Source organism: Podarcis vaucheri (genome assembly GCF_965113315.1).
Source record: "Podarcis vaucheri genome assembly, chromosome: Z".
Classification (NCBI taxonomy): domain Eukaryota; kingdom Metazoa; phylum Chordata; class Lepidosauria; order Squamata; family Lacertidae; genus Podarcis; species Podarcis vaucheri.
This window is the reverse complement of record NC_138758.1, coordinates 4,149,368-4,166,624: the sequence shown is the minus strand read 5'-3', so window position 1 is coordinate 4,166,624 and position 17,257 is coordinate 4,149,368. Positions and strand designations below refer to the sequence as shown.

Here is a 17,257-nt window from a genome sequence, read left to right as displayed (position 1 = left end):
GTTGGTCAGCTGGTTGACTCACTCCCTGTGGGGCGGGGCTGTGCGGCAACTTGTAGCTTGTAAACCACTGGGAGGGAAAATAATTATTCCATTCTAAATCAAGGGCAGCTATGGCATGACTATGGGGTGGTGGTGGGTTTTTTCTTATTTGCAAAAGCTGCAGAATAGATATTTGGAAGCCAGAGACCTCCAGGCCATAGTTGTCAACTTTTCCCTTTTCTTGTGAGGAATCCTGTTCGGAATAAGGGAATTTCCCTTTAAAAAAGGGAAACGTTGACAGCTATGCTCCAGGCTGGTGTAGCTGTTTGCAAAGGCTTTGAAAACAGCATTGTGTATTGGAATACACAAACTTCTGGTGGTGTAGGCACAGTTGAGGTTAATGACCAGTTCATGGAATTGCTTATTCTGTCACTAAGTCACTGATCCAGCATGCTTCCCAGTTTGGAAGAGAAATCAGCATTTTCAGGGTCCACCCATGTGCCAAAAGAGGCCTAGGTCAGTTGAAATTGAGGACTTGTGTTTTAATGGCCCCAGCTGGGCTACCTTCTATTTCACTTGGGCTTGATGGGAAAAGTAAGCTATGGGAATAGTTCTCTGAATATTCCACACAACTGGAGTTGGCATCTTCCATTGTTAATGCCTTCTTGGAATTTGATCTGATATCAGCCGAGATGGCCACCCAGAAGAGACGGGAATGTGGCACAACACAGTGATTGGGTTGGCAGCTGATTCCCTTGGCAGTCAAAAGCTGGTGATTGCAAATTGGGAGTAGTAAACAGTGTTAGAAACTCAGATAAATAAACTAGGTGCCAAATGGCTTCTTAAACCAAGGTTGCAATTGGCAAAATGGAATGTCTAGTTACCATATTGGGGCCAGATGCCTCTAAAGTAAATTTTTTCAAATGATGGACTGACTGTGATTGATTCTCAGTTAAACATCTGGCTGGTTCAGATGTTTGAGCTTTGAGAACTTAAAGAAGAAAAGTCACTTGATTCGGGCACAGTCCACATATATATTGGCCTATTCCGACCTCTCTTTTTTTAATGGTAACTGCTCCTGCTCAGGCTGCACAGAAAAAGCATTTTGGTTCCAGAAATTTATTCTGATAGTGCAGATAAAATATAACTGACATAATTCAACAGGATGGGGTATTAGGGTGTGAAAGCAGTCCAGATCCAATGATCCCCAGATGGTGGAGGTGCCATCCTGGTGCCCAGGCATCTTCACTTGGTCACAAGTGGTTGGAAGCCAGATGCAAAATGCACCTGGCGCCTGGCTAGTTTTGAACACTGGTAGGAAGGCAAAGGATGTAGAGGGGGACTTACATGCAGAGGATTGAAAGAACAACTTTTTACATAAATGTATTATTGCAATTTTTATAATAAAGGAAAACATTCAAATTGTTTGAAGAAAATAGGATAAAATATAAAAGAAGGAAATAAAAAGGGAAGGGGAAAAAAAGAATAAGGAGCATACAAACATAAAATGCATATTCATGTTCTCAAATGTTCTTTGCACTCAAGTAAATGATTACAGTTTCATTTCAATGAATTTGTAAAGACATTAGAAATTATCCTAAAGTATCCCTCAGTAACGACGCTCAGGTCAATGGTAGCCTTCAATCATGTTACATTTGCAGCACATAAGAAAGAAAGGAAAAGCAGCTTTCCTGGAAAGTGCCTTTTTTATTGGTTGGATTACATCTCTGTCTCATTTGTTTAGATAGTTTTTCCATGAGGGCAGCTGTGAAAGGACAACTCACTGCATGACTCTTGGCTCACTGCTGTACCTGCTTCCTGGATATTCCTTCATATTTATGTTGGTTTGAACTTCCCAAGCAGAAGTTCCCAAACATCTTTGCTTACAGTGGGAAAGGCAAATTGCCTTTTCTGTCACCTTAGTCTCTGATGTCAGTCTTAAAATGCTGGGTGCAGTTTTTTTCCTAGATTGGTATAGAAAAAAAAGGCATGTTCATGGACTTCTATGCCAAGCAATGCCTCTTCCTTTTTGTTTTTTGCTAAAGTCTATGTTGAGCAAGGACACAGAACCTGTGACGACTTCCCCCTCCCCCAGATCTTGTTGCTCTTGAATGTCCATCACTCATAAACCAACATGACCAGTGGCCCAAGGGTGATGGGAGTTACAGACCTGAAATTCAGTGTGGGGCTTCATGAGAGGGGGCATTCTCAGTCCAGGCTCCTCTATTATGGAATCTGCCCCCCCAAACAAGGCTGGCACCCACTATTATGCATTTTGTGAGTTTACCCAGGCCTTTGCATTAATTATTGCTGCTGATTTGCTCTGAACGTTAACTCTTTTCATTATTCATTCATTCATTCATTCGTGTGTTACGGTGCTTAATGTAACTCTCTGGGATGCACATTTTTTAAAAAAATTAAGAGTGGGCTAAACATAGTTTAAGTACATAAATTAAATATGGGGGTGAGAGTAAAAGATTGTCCATATCTGCTTGAGAGAGGAGAGTGGTCTAATGCAGGGTTTCCCAAACTTGGATCTCCAGTTGTTTTTTGACTATAGCTCCCATTATCCCTAACTAGCAGGACCAGTGGTCAGGGATGATGGGAGTTGGAGTCCTAAAGCAACTGGAGACCCAAGTTTGGGAAGCCCTGGTCTAATGGGCTGTATGGGAATGATGCTAACACACTGCCCTTTCCCACTTCCTTCCAGAACTCCATCCGACACAACCTCTCCCTGCATAGCAAGTTCATTAAAGTGCACAACGAGGCTACAGGGAAGAGCTCTTGGTGGATGCTGAATCCAGAAGGCGGCAAGAGTGGAAAGGCCCCACGGAGGAGAGCGGCCTCCATGGACAACAGCAGCAAGCTGGTCAAGCCCAGAGGAAAAGCTCCCAGGAAGAAGGCAGTCATGCCAGTGGCCCCAGAATCTACTGTCGACAGCCCAGGCTCCCAGTACTCCAAGTGGCCTGGCAGCCCTTCTTCCAGAAGCAACGAGGACTCTGATGTGTGGACCAGCATCCGGCCTCGGACCAGCTCCAATGCCAGCACCATCAGTGCAAGGCTTTCCCCCATCCTAACTGAGCCAGATGACCTTGGAGACGAGGCGCTCCTTCCATCCCTTGTCTACTCCAGCGCATCTAGCAGTGTCCCACCCACAGTGACAGAGGAGCTGGAACTCATTGACGGCCTGAATCTGATGTCATCAAGCTCATCCTTGCTGTCAACTCAGCAGCCTTCTCCAGGCGGTCTGGCACAGAGGAATCCCAGTTTCTCCTTGCGAAGCCAGAGCTCAGCTGCTCAGGCGTCGTCATTTGGCAGCTCCCTCTTCAACCCTGTTGATATCTCTCTGCACAGCTCTGCCAGCCACTTCTCTAGCCCACAGACCCTGGAAGCCCTCCTGACATCCAACTCACCACCACCCAGTGATGTAATGATGACACAGGTAGATCCGATCCTCCCGCAGAGCGGAGGCAGGTTGAACAGCCAGACTTTTCTGCTTCTGGGGGAGCAGTCCTCCAAAAACAGGATGAGGCCAGTTAACCCATTAAGAAAGCCTCCGGAGCAGCAGCTGGAGTCGGTTGGCACTGCTTCCTTGCCGACTGCATTTTCAATGGCATCTCCTCAGAATACAGTCAGCCTGTCAGCTTTGAAGGCACCGGGCTCCACACAGCCTGCCCAGGCGGTCCAGCTGGGCACCCAGCCATTTCTGTCTGCAGCTACATTTGCCCCCTGTGGAGGCAATCAGGACAGATTGCCCAATGATTTGGACGATATGTACATGGAAAACCTTGAATGTGATGTGGATTACATAATCAACACTGACCTCATGGATGGAGAAGGACTGGACTTCAATTTTGAACCCATTCCATCTGCTCCCAGCTATCCCAACACATCACAGGCCTCCAACCATACCTGGGTACCCAGTTAAATTCAGGATTGACAAAGGTAGGTGGATGTATGCAACCCACACTTCTCCAGCCTGGTGCCCTCCAGATGTTTTGCACTACAACTCCAATCCCTGCACTTTCCTATTTCAGATTGCCACAGGTTCTGAAAAGTCACAGTGGTGAGGGTTACCCCTACTATCAGGAGTAGTAAATCACATGAAATAAGTGAAGTTATCTCTTTATTAGAAAAACAACAACAGGATCTGCACAGGAGTGTCAGGCCTAATGAGCATTAGCAAGTTTTCTTTGGTTGCAGATTCTGAAGGTCCCTCCTTCCTAGCAGCTGCCTAATTCCTCTCCTCGCCCAGGTTTCCCCAAGCAATCTGAGCCTGCACCTGCATGGCACTAATTTACTGCCTCGGCCCATTATACCTGAAGGAGCATCTCCACCCCCATTGATCAGCCTGGACACTGAGGTGCCTACTCCAACAGTCTTCTGTTGGTTCCCTTACTGTGAGAAGTGAAGTTACAGGGAACCAGGCAGATGTCAAGGAGATAAAGAACTACATAACTTTTAGAAGACCTCTGAAGGCAGCCCTGTATAGGGAAGTTTTGATATTTTACTATGTTTTATATATGTTGTAGGGACACGGGTGGTGCTGTGGTCTAAACCACCGAGCCTAGGACTTGCCGATCAGAAGGTCGGCGGTTCAAATCCCAGCAACGGGGTGAGCTCCCGTTGCTCAGTCCCTGCTCCTGCCAACCTAGCAGTTCGAAAGCACGTCAAAGTGCAAGTAGATAAATAGGTACCGCTCCAGCGGGAAGGTAAACAGCGTTTCCGTGCGCTGCTCTGGTTTGCCAGAAGTGGCTTAGTCATGCTGGCCACATGACCCGGAAGCTGTTTGTGGACAAACGCCGGCTCCCTTGGCCTATAGAGCGAGATGAGCACCGCAACCCCAGAGTCGTCTGTGACTGTTACCTTTACCTTTATATATGTTGTAAGCCTCCCTGACTGGGTAAACTCAGCCAGATGGGTGGGGGTTACAAATAAAATAATAATAATAATAATAATAATAATAATAATAATAATAATAATAATAATAATTTTTAAAAATTATTTCTCCTCCACCCTCTTCATGCCTCTCCTGCTTCTGGGAGACTGGGGCGGGGGGAGGTTGCCACAGCAAGAAGGGGAAACAGACACCTGTGACTCTTCACCAGCCTGACTCATCTCTGCCTCTTGGCTTCCCTCAACCCACTCTCCTGCTTCAGCTTCAGCTTCAGCTTCTGCCTCTGAGTCTGGACTGCTCTCTGCCACAGACTCTCCCAGTTCTCTAAGTCCTGTTACCTCTTCAGCTTCCAGCACCTCCTTTTCCCCATCTTCTCCCTCTCATCGCCATCCCACACCAATTCCTGGCTCTGAGGCTTTTACCATTGGAAGTTCTCCGGCTGGTTCTGTCCACCATTCCTCTGCATCCAATCAGTTCCTGACACCTACACAGGGCTGAAAAATAATTCAGGTATTGAGGTGCTGAATCAGAATCTCCAGCTTTGGTTTAATCCCACCAGCTGTTCTGCCATAAAGTGATTGCATGGTCAAGCTAACAAACCGTGAGTGCTTAATACCTTAGAAAGTGTGAGGAACACAAGGAATATGATATAATAATTCTCCATTCCATCCATCTCAGCATCTTTTTGATCTTGGTGCTGCTGTTAATATGGGCAGCACTAGCTATGACATTAAATTAATTTATTACATTGAATGTGTGCATTCTTTAAATGCATAAAACCTAAATAGCCATTGAGGGACCCATGAGAAGAATTTGGTCTAGACTAGAGCAGGGGTATGGACGCGGGTGGCACTCTGGTCTAAACCACAGAGCCTCTTGGGCTTGCTGATCAGAAGGTTGGCAGTTTGAATCCCCATGACAGGGTGAGCTCCTGTTGCTCGGTCCCAGCTTCTGCCAACCTAGCAGTTCGAAAGCACGTCAAAAAGGGCAAGTAGATAAATAGGTACCACTCCGGCGGGAAGGCAGATGGCATTTCCATGCACTGCTCTGGTTTCGCCAGAAGCAGCTTAGGCATGCTGGCCACCTGACCCAGAAAAACTGTCTATGGACAAACGCCGGCTCCTTCGGCCTGTAAAGCAAGATGAGCACCGCAACCCCGGAGTCGTCTGCGACTGGACCTAATGGTCAGGGATCCTTTACCTTTTAGCGCAGGGAGAGTCAACCTTTTTATACCTGCCACCCACTAATGCATCTTTCTTGATGGTAAAATTTCCCTACCACCCACCAGTCCTCGATGGAAGGAGGATTCAGTTTGTTCCATAGAACCCCCTACCACCCACCTAGAATCCTGAAATGCCCACTAGTGGGCGGTAGGGATCAGGTTGACAACCCCTAGTCTAGAGCGTGGGGGCCTGGAATGGATCCAATGAGACTTTTCCTGCAAAATCAAAAGGCAGCAGAGGGGAGTTCTTAGGTTCATAGCAGTGGGGAGGCTTAACCCTCTCCCCCAGTGCAGGGGGACCCACACAGCAACTATTCATATTTTTTCAAAATAAATTTAATAAATGAATACTAAACACATTACTGTAATTCATTTAAAATCAGGTGTTTGGCCCCCTTCTCTCCCAAGTATTTGCCCTAGATTTCGTGAAGTGAAAGTTTGTCCAGTATTATGGAAGCAAGTTGTCCCTTTGTAAATGTGTGATTCAGATTCTGGGAGGGTTGAGAGTGGGCAAATTATTATTTTATTGGATTTCTTACCCACCCTTCACCATGAGGTGGCAGGGTGAGTCACAACAATTTTAAAATATGACATTGAAACCACTTCAGATGGATTACAATCATGGGAATAAGGTGGCCCTAAAATATATATCTTAGGTGTCAAAGGCCAGGGTAGTGGGGAGTGTATTTAGGATCTGACAAAAAGTACATAATGAATGTGCCAGACACACTTCTGTGAGGAGGGTATTTCACAGCTTAGGGGTTGCCACAGTGGATGCCCTTTCCTGTGTTGCCCTCCACCAACTTCTGAGGTCACCTTCCTTTGCCACCACCTCATGCAAATGTCTTTAGACAGGGTTGTGACCTGTTAGATGGTGGTTTATTGTGTCTAGCTCTAAACCTGTTTTAATGTCACTGGGGCTACAGCATAAACAGCAGCAACAGGCACCCAGATGGTTGTGTCAAAGGTGCCTCTGTTCTAGCAAAGCATTTGGCCTCCCAGGTTTCTTGTGTTCAGAGCATTGTCCTCCATCCTGAGACACAATGAGGTTGTAGAGCAGGTGTGGGGAACCTGTGGCCCTCCAGGTATTGATGATTCCACTGCCCATCAATACCATCCAACATGGCCCATGGGTTAGATATGATGAGAGTTGTAGCCCCATGACATCTGGAGAGCCACAGGTTCCACACTCCTGACATAGAGTAGAAATGTGCCCCAAACTCTCCTTTCCTTCTCGGTTATAGACAGGAGTCTTTGCCTAAGAATGAGTTCCTAATCATGTTGGCAAAACTGAGCCGAATTGTGTATGGCAGGTGTTGGGAGCAGGATTTCCTAAAATGCTTATGCCCTCTGTACAGCACAAGAAATCCTGCTTCTTCCTCAAAAGGAGGGTGATATATGGGTGTTATGGAGTTCTTCCCTGCTGGCTATTTTCCTTATGCCTTGTAAGTTATTGCTGGCCCCATTCTTCTAGCCAGGCATTTTTGTGTGTGACAGTACTTACCAGTATGGAGTGCTGGCACCTCTTCTTTTGCTGCCCATGGCAGCCACTTTGTGTCGGCACCCCACAGCACTTTTTTCTTGGTGTTTTACTTAGAAAAAGAGCAAACCAATAAAGTTATCAGTAAAAGCTGTTAGCAACAAATATTTAAAACATTCAAACACCATTGACATAAACAATAAAAAGAAAACAGAATAAAACATTATGCATGTCTGGGTAGGCTTGCATTACCTAACAAAAATGCTTTAAGCAGGTGCTGAAAAAAGCTCCCTGATGTCTGTAGGCAGGGAGTTCCAAGGCCACCCACCTGTCATATGGCATCAGACAATTCGAAGTTACAGCCACAGGAGCAGACACTGGCTTATTGCCAATCTTAGTACTGTAGCCCCACAGTGCTATGATTGGGAGAAGCGTTTCTGCTAGCTTTTCAGTGACAAAAAGCTGCTGCTAAGGCTTATATCCAATCTTAGCACCACAGACCTAAGACTGGAGATAACCTTATTGGATCTCTGCACTGTGATGCTACGCGCTAAGATTCAAGAGCTCCCTTATCTCCACTCTTGGCACTTGTAGGTAAAGGGTAAGGGGACCTCTGACCATTATAGAATAGAATCATAGAGTTGGAAGAGACCACAAGGGCCATCGAGTCCAACCCCCTGCGGTGCTCATCTCGATTTATTGGCTGAGGGAGCCGGCGTACAGCTTCCAGGTCATGTGGCCAGCAGGACTAAGCCACTTCTGGCGAACCAGAACAGCGCATGGAAACGCTGTTTACCTTCCCGCCGGAGCAGTACCTATTTATATACTTGCACTTTGACGTGCTTTCAAACTGCTAGGTTGGCAGGAGCAGGGACTGAGCAACGGGAGCTCACCCCGTCACAGGGATTCAAACCGTCAACCTTCTGATCGGCAAGTCCTAGGCTCAGTGGTTTAACCCACAGTGCCACCTGTGTCCCGTATCTCCACTCTTGGCACTTAGGATGTAGATCAGATAATAAATCTCCACTATGCATGTAAAGTGACTGCCAGCTGGGCATCATTTGCCCAAAAGGGCCTTGTGGGCCAAATTCAATGGTCTGGCAATCCTAATTATTCATGCAGGCTGGACATCACCAACTGTGGCAAAGATGGAAACTGACCAATTAAGAGATGCTTTTATTTAAGGGTCAGCCAATTGTGGACAAGCACATAAAAAAATACTTTGCCTTCAAAAGTGTGCCATGTGTGGCCTAAAATAAAAAAGGAGTCAACTTTTGTAAAGAACTTGTGAAGCTGTCTTTTCAGATTCATTGGAGAAAATCCACTATTTTCTACTCAGAATGGCTGCAGTTTTCCAGGATCAGACAGAACTCTTTCCCAGCTGTGCTGCCTGAGAATTCTTTACCTGGAGGTGGTGGGGAATGAGCCAGGGCCTAATGCATTCCATGCATTCAGTGAGCTATCATTTCGCAAGGGCCCCTTTCCATACTTCTCTGCCTGATCACCTGGATGCAGTTACTACCACAGGCAGTAAGGTGACTGACAGGCTGTTTGTAGACAGGCTGTTTGTAACTTCTCTGTAGCATTGCTTTCATAGATTTAGTGCCTGCTTCGGTCTTCAAGACAGTATTGCTAGCAAACCATTTCACATGTTTGATTCTGTTTCATACTTATTTTTGAGGATGACCAGGACATGGCAGAGAAGATGAGTTAATCCTCTCCCCCTCCCTCCTGGCCCAAAACTAGGGTAACCAGAAGTGTACGATATTTGTGGCCATATGACAGATGTGATGGGCAGCTGTGAGCTGTCGCTCTGTCTCACACCATCCCTCATCCCTTCCTCGAGTTCTGCTGAACTCTGATTTCTATTGCCATGTGCAGGTAAGGGTTGCTTTGGATGGAAGGTGCTGATGGGCAGGAGGGTGCATATTTGGAAGAAGGAGACTTCAGGGAAGTTGGAGCAGAAATGATACTGACGGCAGAATGAGCCTACGTAACAGGATGCATTTGAGGCCTTGAACCAAGAGGTGAAAAGAGTCTGGGCTTCCAAGAGGTTGTAGTAATTACACAATGCACAATCCCTGGGGCTTTGGGGCTAGAAGCAATCTGACAGTTGTGGATTAATATGGAGCCTCTGTTGGGGGCAGATTAACCTACATTTGCCTGGTGTGGGAGTCTTGAAGCTCGCAAACCTCTGTGGATTCAGGCTTTGGTTCTAAACTTGGGAATCAGACCTTCAGAAACGGAGGTGCTCAAGGAACAGTGATGCTAAATATCTGGAAACCGGAGTTCCCTCAAGGCTGGATGTGTCTTACTTTGTTGTGTGTATTTTCTGTTGTACATCCATGCGCAGTAGTGCACTAAATATCTTCTCTCTCCCCCCCTCCCCCCACAGTGCCCTTCTGGTCCTGGAGTTATTGCACTCCCAGAGGAGTCTGGAATGCAAGGAGCACCTGGTGTCCGTCTTACTGTTCTGCAAACCAGCTGGAAGCAAGGGCGAAGCAAACGGCAACTGGAAGAGAGAGAGATCCTGTTAAGTGCCACATCTTTTCCTGAGCCTACCGTTAAGCCCTGCAAGCCCCATCCAGGAGCCTGAGAAGAGGCCCAGGAAGTGCTCCACCCATGGCCAAAGACACTTCCTGCCCTTCATAAGCATTCTCCGGATTGATGGGGTTTTGGCCTGGCCGCGATAGGTCAGAGAGCTGTCTGAAGGGGGAGGGCATTTAGCTGGCATCACCCCTCCAGCTGATCTCAGCCTCAACTCCCCTTTGTCTTGACACCCTGTGGATGGGGTGAGAAGATGGTCTGTGAATCATGTGGCTATCTGAGTTGAGAAGTGCCTCCCCTCTTGAGCACTTCCCTTGTTCCTTTTCTGATGGGAGCAGGTGGTGGTGCTGGAGGAGGAGGAGGAGGAGGAGGCTGAGGGAAGTAAAGTTGCCCTGTTTGGGGTGGTGGTGGTGGGAAGCTGTAGAACTCATTATTGACTGTGCACCTGGCCTACAGGTGCCTTCTGGAAGTTAAGGCCCGGTCTGACCTTGTGAAACCCTCACCTGTGTGTTCTTGGGCAGCACTTCCCTGAAACAATGGCTCCCCCAAAGCAGGCAAGCAGGTGCTAAAAGCTGTTGCTAAGAAACCAAAATGACTTCTCTTTGGGTTCGTTTCTGGGCTGTTTTGTGTTGCAGCTGAGAAATGGAAAACCCATATCTGGCCTTAACCAGAGCCCTGATCTGCATTTTCCCTTTTTCTAGTCCAGAAGGGCATTTTTCTACAGATGAACTATTTTGGAGGTTGCTTTTTCTTCTCCTCCCCCTGACATGGGCAGAAGGCAGAGCTTTCTGTGGCAGCCTTCAAACTGTATTATTTGTGTCTCTGTATTATGAGTGCCTTTCCTTCCCTCAGAGATGGCGCTACTGGCAGTGGCTGTTGCTTTTCAAAACTGCATCAAGAACAATGTGGCAACTCCTTGGGTGCATTTGCTGGGGGGTGGGAATGGGAATGGGGAGAGAAGGGCACGGAAGCAGCTTTGTTCTTTGGAACTGGGGCAGGTGGTGGAGTTGCACGTTATAGATAATTACCTGCAAAGCTAGCAGCAGATTAAATAGAAGCTTTTGTAAACCTTGGCGCGGGGTTGGGAAGAACTGTCTATATTTTAATGCAGAATCCTATGACGTTATTGGCTAAAAGTGCAGCCTGTTTTCTTGCAGCTTTACAACTTTTGATACCAGACAAAACACTAAAGCACACAAGGCCCAGGGATGGGTCTGAAGATGGGATTATGGGACAACTACCCTGCTGGGGGGAGGATGGGGAGGGGTCCTCCTTTCAACCTTGTACTTTTCAGTAGCTAATTATGAATTGCCAGCAGGACATGTTGGGGTCCTCTAAGCCTTAGAATAGCTGGGTCACAGCTGCCACTGTGGATGCCTTTTGAGCCCTTGCCCACTTTGTGCAGAGCCCTGGCAGAGCGGTGGCTGGCTCAGGCCCACCTCTGCTGAGCAACTGTGACGGCCTTGGGTGGGTTGCCTGCTGTGAGCTTTTGCTGTTAAGCTTGGGAGGCAGAACAAATAAAATGATATCTAGGATTCTGAGGGTTGGGGGACCACTTTATTGCCATGAGAAAAGTACCTTGAGGAGCTAGGGAAACTCTAGAGGAGATCTGGTAGCTCCTTGGATAGATGGGAGAATTAAGGGTGTCAGAAATGGGGACTGTGGGTGGATTCCTGTCTGGTATGGGCCTGCTCAGGAAAGGGGCGATATTTGCAGGCTATTCTTTCTGCCCTAGGGATGTCATGTTTGGAGTCTCACTTGAGCTACTGTAGCCGGGTGGGAGCAGGTGAGGCTTCAGCCCCCTGAAGCACTCTCAGGAAGGGCAAACAGCACAAGCCTTCTCTTCAGCCACTTACTTTCTAAAAAACTTTCCTCAGAGCCTTCCTTAGGTTAACAAAGGTCCTTTGTGGTTAGCACAGGGCAAAGGGTGTGTTCTGAAGCACATGTGCAGAATATGTCAGCTAGGGAGGCATGACTTGAGGAAGCACCCAGGCTCCCCCTGCTTGCAGCAGCAGAAGCCCTGGTCCTTGGTAGCACGCTCTTGCTGTTTCCTGCTGTGACCTCCAAGCGAGTCACACTAGGTGTTTGCAGGTTCAGCCCAGGCCCTGTCACCTCCCCTAGCTTAGAATGGCACTCTTGTCCTCTCCCAGCACACATGTAGAGCAGTTCCCTGACAGCCATTGCTGTAGTAGTAAGCCTACTTTTAAAAATGAGGGAAGCCAGCAGAGTTGAGCAGCAAGTGCTACGCAGTGGCAGGAACTAACCTGCTTCTGAGCCAGGGTTGCTCAGGGAAGTCCCCTGCCTCACTTTGCATGGCAGGCCTCAGCCAGGTTGGGCTCGGGGAAGAAGCATAAGTAACATGAAGAACTACATCCTCTAACTTAGAGTTGGTTAATTGTGTAAGAACCGCTACTGCTCTGCTTCACTTCTATGCCTAAGGTGGGCTACATCAAAGCCTTAGGGCCGTTCACACTAAAAAAGGGGTCAGCTGGTGATCTAAAGTACACGAAGGATGAACTGATCTGCATTAAGCAATTGTGAGCAGCCTCCCAGAACCCCTTGCTTCTTGTTGCCTTTTCCTCCCCAGCTGCTTCAGAGGGCTCTGAGTAGGAAGGTGAGGCTGGTTTTGGTGCCTCAGAATAATTAAAAATGAAGGCAACAGAGTGTGGTGCAGTGGTAGAATGCACTCCTCTTTGATGATCTTGGTCTCCTGCTAAGTTAGCTTGTCAAACAGTCGGCGGGGGAAGCTTTGGCGATTTGGGAGCAGCAGGGTGGAAGCTACGTGTTGGATATTTGTGCGTCTCTCAGGGTGGGCTGCTGAGGCCTCTTCTCCCCAGAAGTAATATCTAGACACAGCAGGTGACCTTCGGCTGGCCTCTTCCCAGGACGGACCTGTGGACTCCATGGACAAAGAGGTCCATGCTGTGTACCTGTTCTCCTTGGACTGCTGCCCTGCTCTGGTACAGTTGATGGCTTGGGGAGAAGCTGGTTCAAAACAGGCTTTCCCTGTTTCTCCTGAGGAAGTGATCCCTCATGCTAATGCTCTATTTTGCTTTTGTCCCTTTTGTAACCCGCTTTGAGGTTTTTTCTACAATCAAGCGGTATATAAATTTTATGAAATAAATAATAAATAAATTGTAGCAATACAGTCTCTACCAGCGATCCCCCCCCCCAAACTGTGTGGAATGTGCTGGAGGTCAAAACGTGACAAATAAATATCTATAATCTCTATTATCTGCCAGTGTCATAGCATTTCTTGCTTCCTATCCCTGTAATAGTCAGGAAACTGGGATTCTGGTGAATGTGTCTGCCAATTGAGTATGGGAGAAGCTTTGACCCCATGGCAAAGGTTGCTGTGCTGGGTGCGGTCATCTTGCCTGCTGGTCTGGGCCTAGTATTGGAGATAAAAGTCCATGGTTCAACACATGCTGGTTGCAAAGCTTAAGCCTGGGGCAACTTATGGCACAGCGACTGTGTCTGAGCACAGTGTGGACTGCATTCGCCACACCAGTCAGTCCATGCAGTGAGTCTTCCCTTCACCACAGGTGTTAAGTTGGAGGTGGGAGCTGCAAAAAAATAAATGGTTCTGTTATGTGAGTAAGGATCATAAGTTGGCCTGCAGAAGGACACATCTATTTAGTTCAGGACTTGCCTCCCAAAAGGAGCCACCACCCAAGTGCTCTCATTGTACAGGGAGAACCAGCTCTGTCTGTTCTGATGGTGGAAGTTCTGCTCTTTGCTAGTCTGCCTAATAGCTGTTACTAAACCTATTCCTCAAGGGAATAGTTTGTGCGTGTTGCATCTGGCACTCTCCACTTCCACCTGGGAAAGGAGGTGGGACCTGCTCCAGCTCCAGCTTCACCCAGGAGCAGCTGAGAGAGAGCTGCTTCTGAGATGGGCTTGTTGCTTGGCTTGAGAAGGAGCTGAAAGCCAAGTGCAGCAAGGAAATCCAACAGATTAGCCACTTCTGGGGGCACTGAAGTGAACAGTTGATGTATTTTTGGAAGAGAGAAAACCCCACTTATTAAAGGTGGAGGGCAGAATTATCAACACATTGAGTGACTTTGCCAGTGGCCAAGCTCCCAAAAGTGTTGGCAGCAGTGATTCCATTCCTTGGATATACAGTGGTACCTCGGGTTAAGTACTTAATTCGTTCCGGAGGTGCATACTTAACCTGAAACTGTTCTTAACCTGAAGTACCACTTTAGCTAATGGGGCCTCCTCCTGCTGCTGTGCCGCCGGAGCATGATTTCTGTTCTCATCCTGAAGCAGTTCTTAACCTGAAGCACTATTTCTGGGTTAGCGGAGTCTGTAACCTGTAGCATCTGTAACCTGAAGCGTATGTAACCCGAGGTACCACTGTATAGTGAAAAACCATTTTGCAAGCCCCCAAAAGCTACCCAGCAAGCCTTTTCATTTTTTAAAAAGCAGTGAAATAACTGCCTTGTGCCATCGGCATGATTTAGGCTAGTGTGACAGCAGAGTTGGTTCGCTTTGCTGCCTGTAATTTCTCTCTTGACAAACTAGGAAAGGGGAGGGTGCAAGCAGGAACAAGGAAGAGGAGCCTCCCCTCCTGCTTTGTGGAGTAAACGAGTGAGCAGCTGTGGTTCAGCCAACTGCCGATGACTCCTTGGGGCAGGCTGCATTCCAGCACAGAGAGCTTCTCTTTGTAGGCCAGCACATTCCATTTTTTTCCTCCCACCAGCAGGACTGGGAGCAGCCTCTGCCTACTGCCTCTGTCAAGACAGCCGCCTGCTCCCTGTGGTAGTCAAGGTAGGTAGCTGCATTTGCCTGTTCCACCCTCAGGAAGCTGAGCCAGCTGTGACCTACTGTCTGGTGCTGTACATAGCCAGATGGAGCCTATACAGGTCTGTGGAAAACATGAGCTCTATAGACTGGTCTGATCACTCCAGTCAGCCAATCCATGTCTTATCTGCAAAGTTGCATGCTGTATCCTGAGGTGCTTTTAAACCTCAGCATTTTGCATAAAGAAAAATAATCCTAAATCATGCTAATACAGAAACTTGGCTCGGTTAAGTGTCAGTGTAGCCAAGGAAGGGGCCAAGAGCTGTGTATGTTACTGGGGGGAAAGAGTTAAAAGTGGGTATTTGTAATGGAATACTCCTGCAGGCCCCATGGCCGCCTCCGGCAACTGGAACAGCTACACAGCATTCCTGGGAAGGTGTTCTGGGACTCACAGCTGCTCTCTTGTGAGCACCTGGTAGCAGAGTAAAGCAGCGCAGACAGAGGTGAGGAGGTATCTGGGCATACCTACTTTATTTCTACCAATTACAGATTAAAGAACATAACAAACAAACATAACACGTATGAGAGGAGCAGCCCTCATACAGACATCCTGTCTTGTCGCAAGACAGAGCCAGAGCAGAAAGAAAAAGTACAATACTGTAGTACCAGAGACAGAAGTCACACAGACAGGCTTCCTTTCTCACGGAACAGAAAGTAAACAATAGGATCAGATGATCCTTAAAATGGGAGGAGTGAAATACTAACAGTTTGCATACATTCTTCTCTTATTTTACTTATACTCTGCAGTTTAGGTCAAGGATGGGGAACCAGATGCTGACCTCCAACTTCCACCAGCCCCTGCAACTACTGCCAGTGGTCAGGGATAGTGGGAGGGAGGAACTCAGAAACCTCTGGAGGAACACAGGTTCTTCATCCGAGCCTTAGACACAGGAAAGGAGACAGATGGGTTTGGGGGAATAGCTTGATGGAAGGGATGGGGAATGTGACTTTTTAGTTGCTGTTTGACTCCCAGCTCCCATCTGCCCCAGCCAGCCTGTCCGCTGCCCAGAAATGATGGGAGTTAGAGGAAGATAGAATCGGGATTCAAGATGACCTGCACAGATTGGGGAACTGGACAAAACAACCAACCAACATGAATTTCAGCAGGGGACAAAGTCAGGGTTCTGCACTTAGGCAGGAATCATCAGATGCACAAATATAGGATGAGGACATCTGGTTTGACAGCAGCACATGTGAAAAGGATCTAGGGGTTAAACTTGGTAGACGTCAAGTTTAACATGAGTCAACAGTGTGGTGCAGTGGTGGTGGGGGGGAGCCAATGCAATTCTAGGTTGCATCAAGAGAAGTCTAGTGTCCCGATCAAGAGAATAGTTCTAATCTCTTCTGCCTTGATCAAACCACACCTGGAATACTGTGTCCAGTTCTGGGCGCCACATTTTAAGGACATTGACAAGCTGGAACATGAACAGAGGAAGGTGACCAAGATGATAAAGGGTCTGGAAATCAAAATTTATGAGGAATGGTTGAGGATGTTGGGTATGTTTAGCCTGGAGAAAAGAAGTCCGAGAAGTGATATGATAGCTGTCTTCAAATATCAATTAAGGGCTGCCACATGGAAGACTGAGCAAGCTTGTTTTTTGCTGCTCCAGAGCATATGACCCAAACCAAACTGCAAGAAAGGAGATTCTGACTAAATGTGAGGAAGAACTTTCCAATGGTAAGAGCTGTTCCATATTGGAACAGACTACTTCAGAAGAAGATGGTGGGTTCTCCTCCACTGGAGGCTTTTAAGCAGGTTGGATGGCCATCTGTCAGGGATGTGATTCCTGCATTGCAGGGGGCTGGTCCGGGTGACCCTTTGTGTCCCTTCCAGTCCTACAGTTCTGTGATTCTATCCCTGGTTAAATACAGAGGAAAGGCCCCTTTTGCACATGAGTACAAAAGGCCCCAAGATGGCAACCCTGTCATTTCTAGTTAAAAGGGTTAGGTCCTAAGCTAGATGGATAAATAGTCTGACATGGTATAAAGAAGCATGCTATGTTCTCTGTGCTTGGATGAGAATAAGGTTTTTCTCTCCTCAAAAGTTCCATGATTGGTGGTGGCAAGCAGCAGCAGCAGCAGCCCAGATCTTCACTGCTTCCAACAAATCAGCAGTTATTGGAGATGTGGTGCCACCTGGTGGTCAAGAATTCCAGGAGATATTTCAACTCCCATCCAAACACAATACGCAGGACATTCTCCATCTGGCTGGCCAGGGGCATGTTTTCACTTATGTGAGCACTGGTACAGTCTGTTATAGTTAGTGCTTTGGCTGCTTAAGCAGTAGCCCATCTCTGCTTGAGGTTAAGTGGTAGCACATTTTGGC

At 47.4% G+C, this 17,257-nt stretch overlaps 1 protein-coding gene across 1 annotated transcript in view; it reads left to right on the top strand.

Annotated features, from left to right (window-relative positions):
- Nucleotides 1–13,359, top strand: part of FOXO4 (forkhead box O4) — a 31,243-nt gene extending 17,884 nt beyond the window's left edge. The window contains exons 2-3 of the mRNA XM_082207447.1: nucleotides 2,690–3,924; nucleotides 9,974–13,359. Of these exons, the coding sequence (XP_082063573.1) occupies nucleotides 2,690–3,907 (1,218 nt within the window). The 3' untranslated portion in view covers nucleotides 3,908–3,924; nucleotides 9,974–13,359. The remainder of the gene's footprint in view (nucleotides 1–2,689; nucleotides 3,925–9,973) is intronic.
- Nucleotides 13,360–17,257: the final 3,898 nt, after the last annotated feature.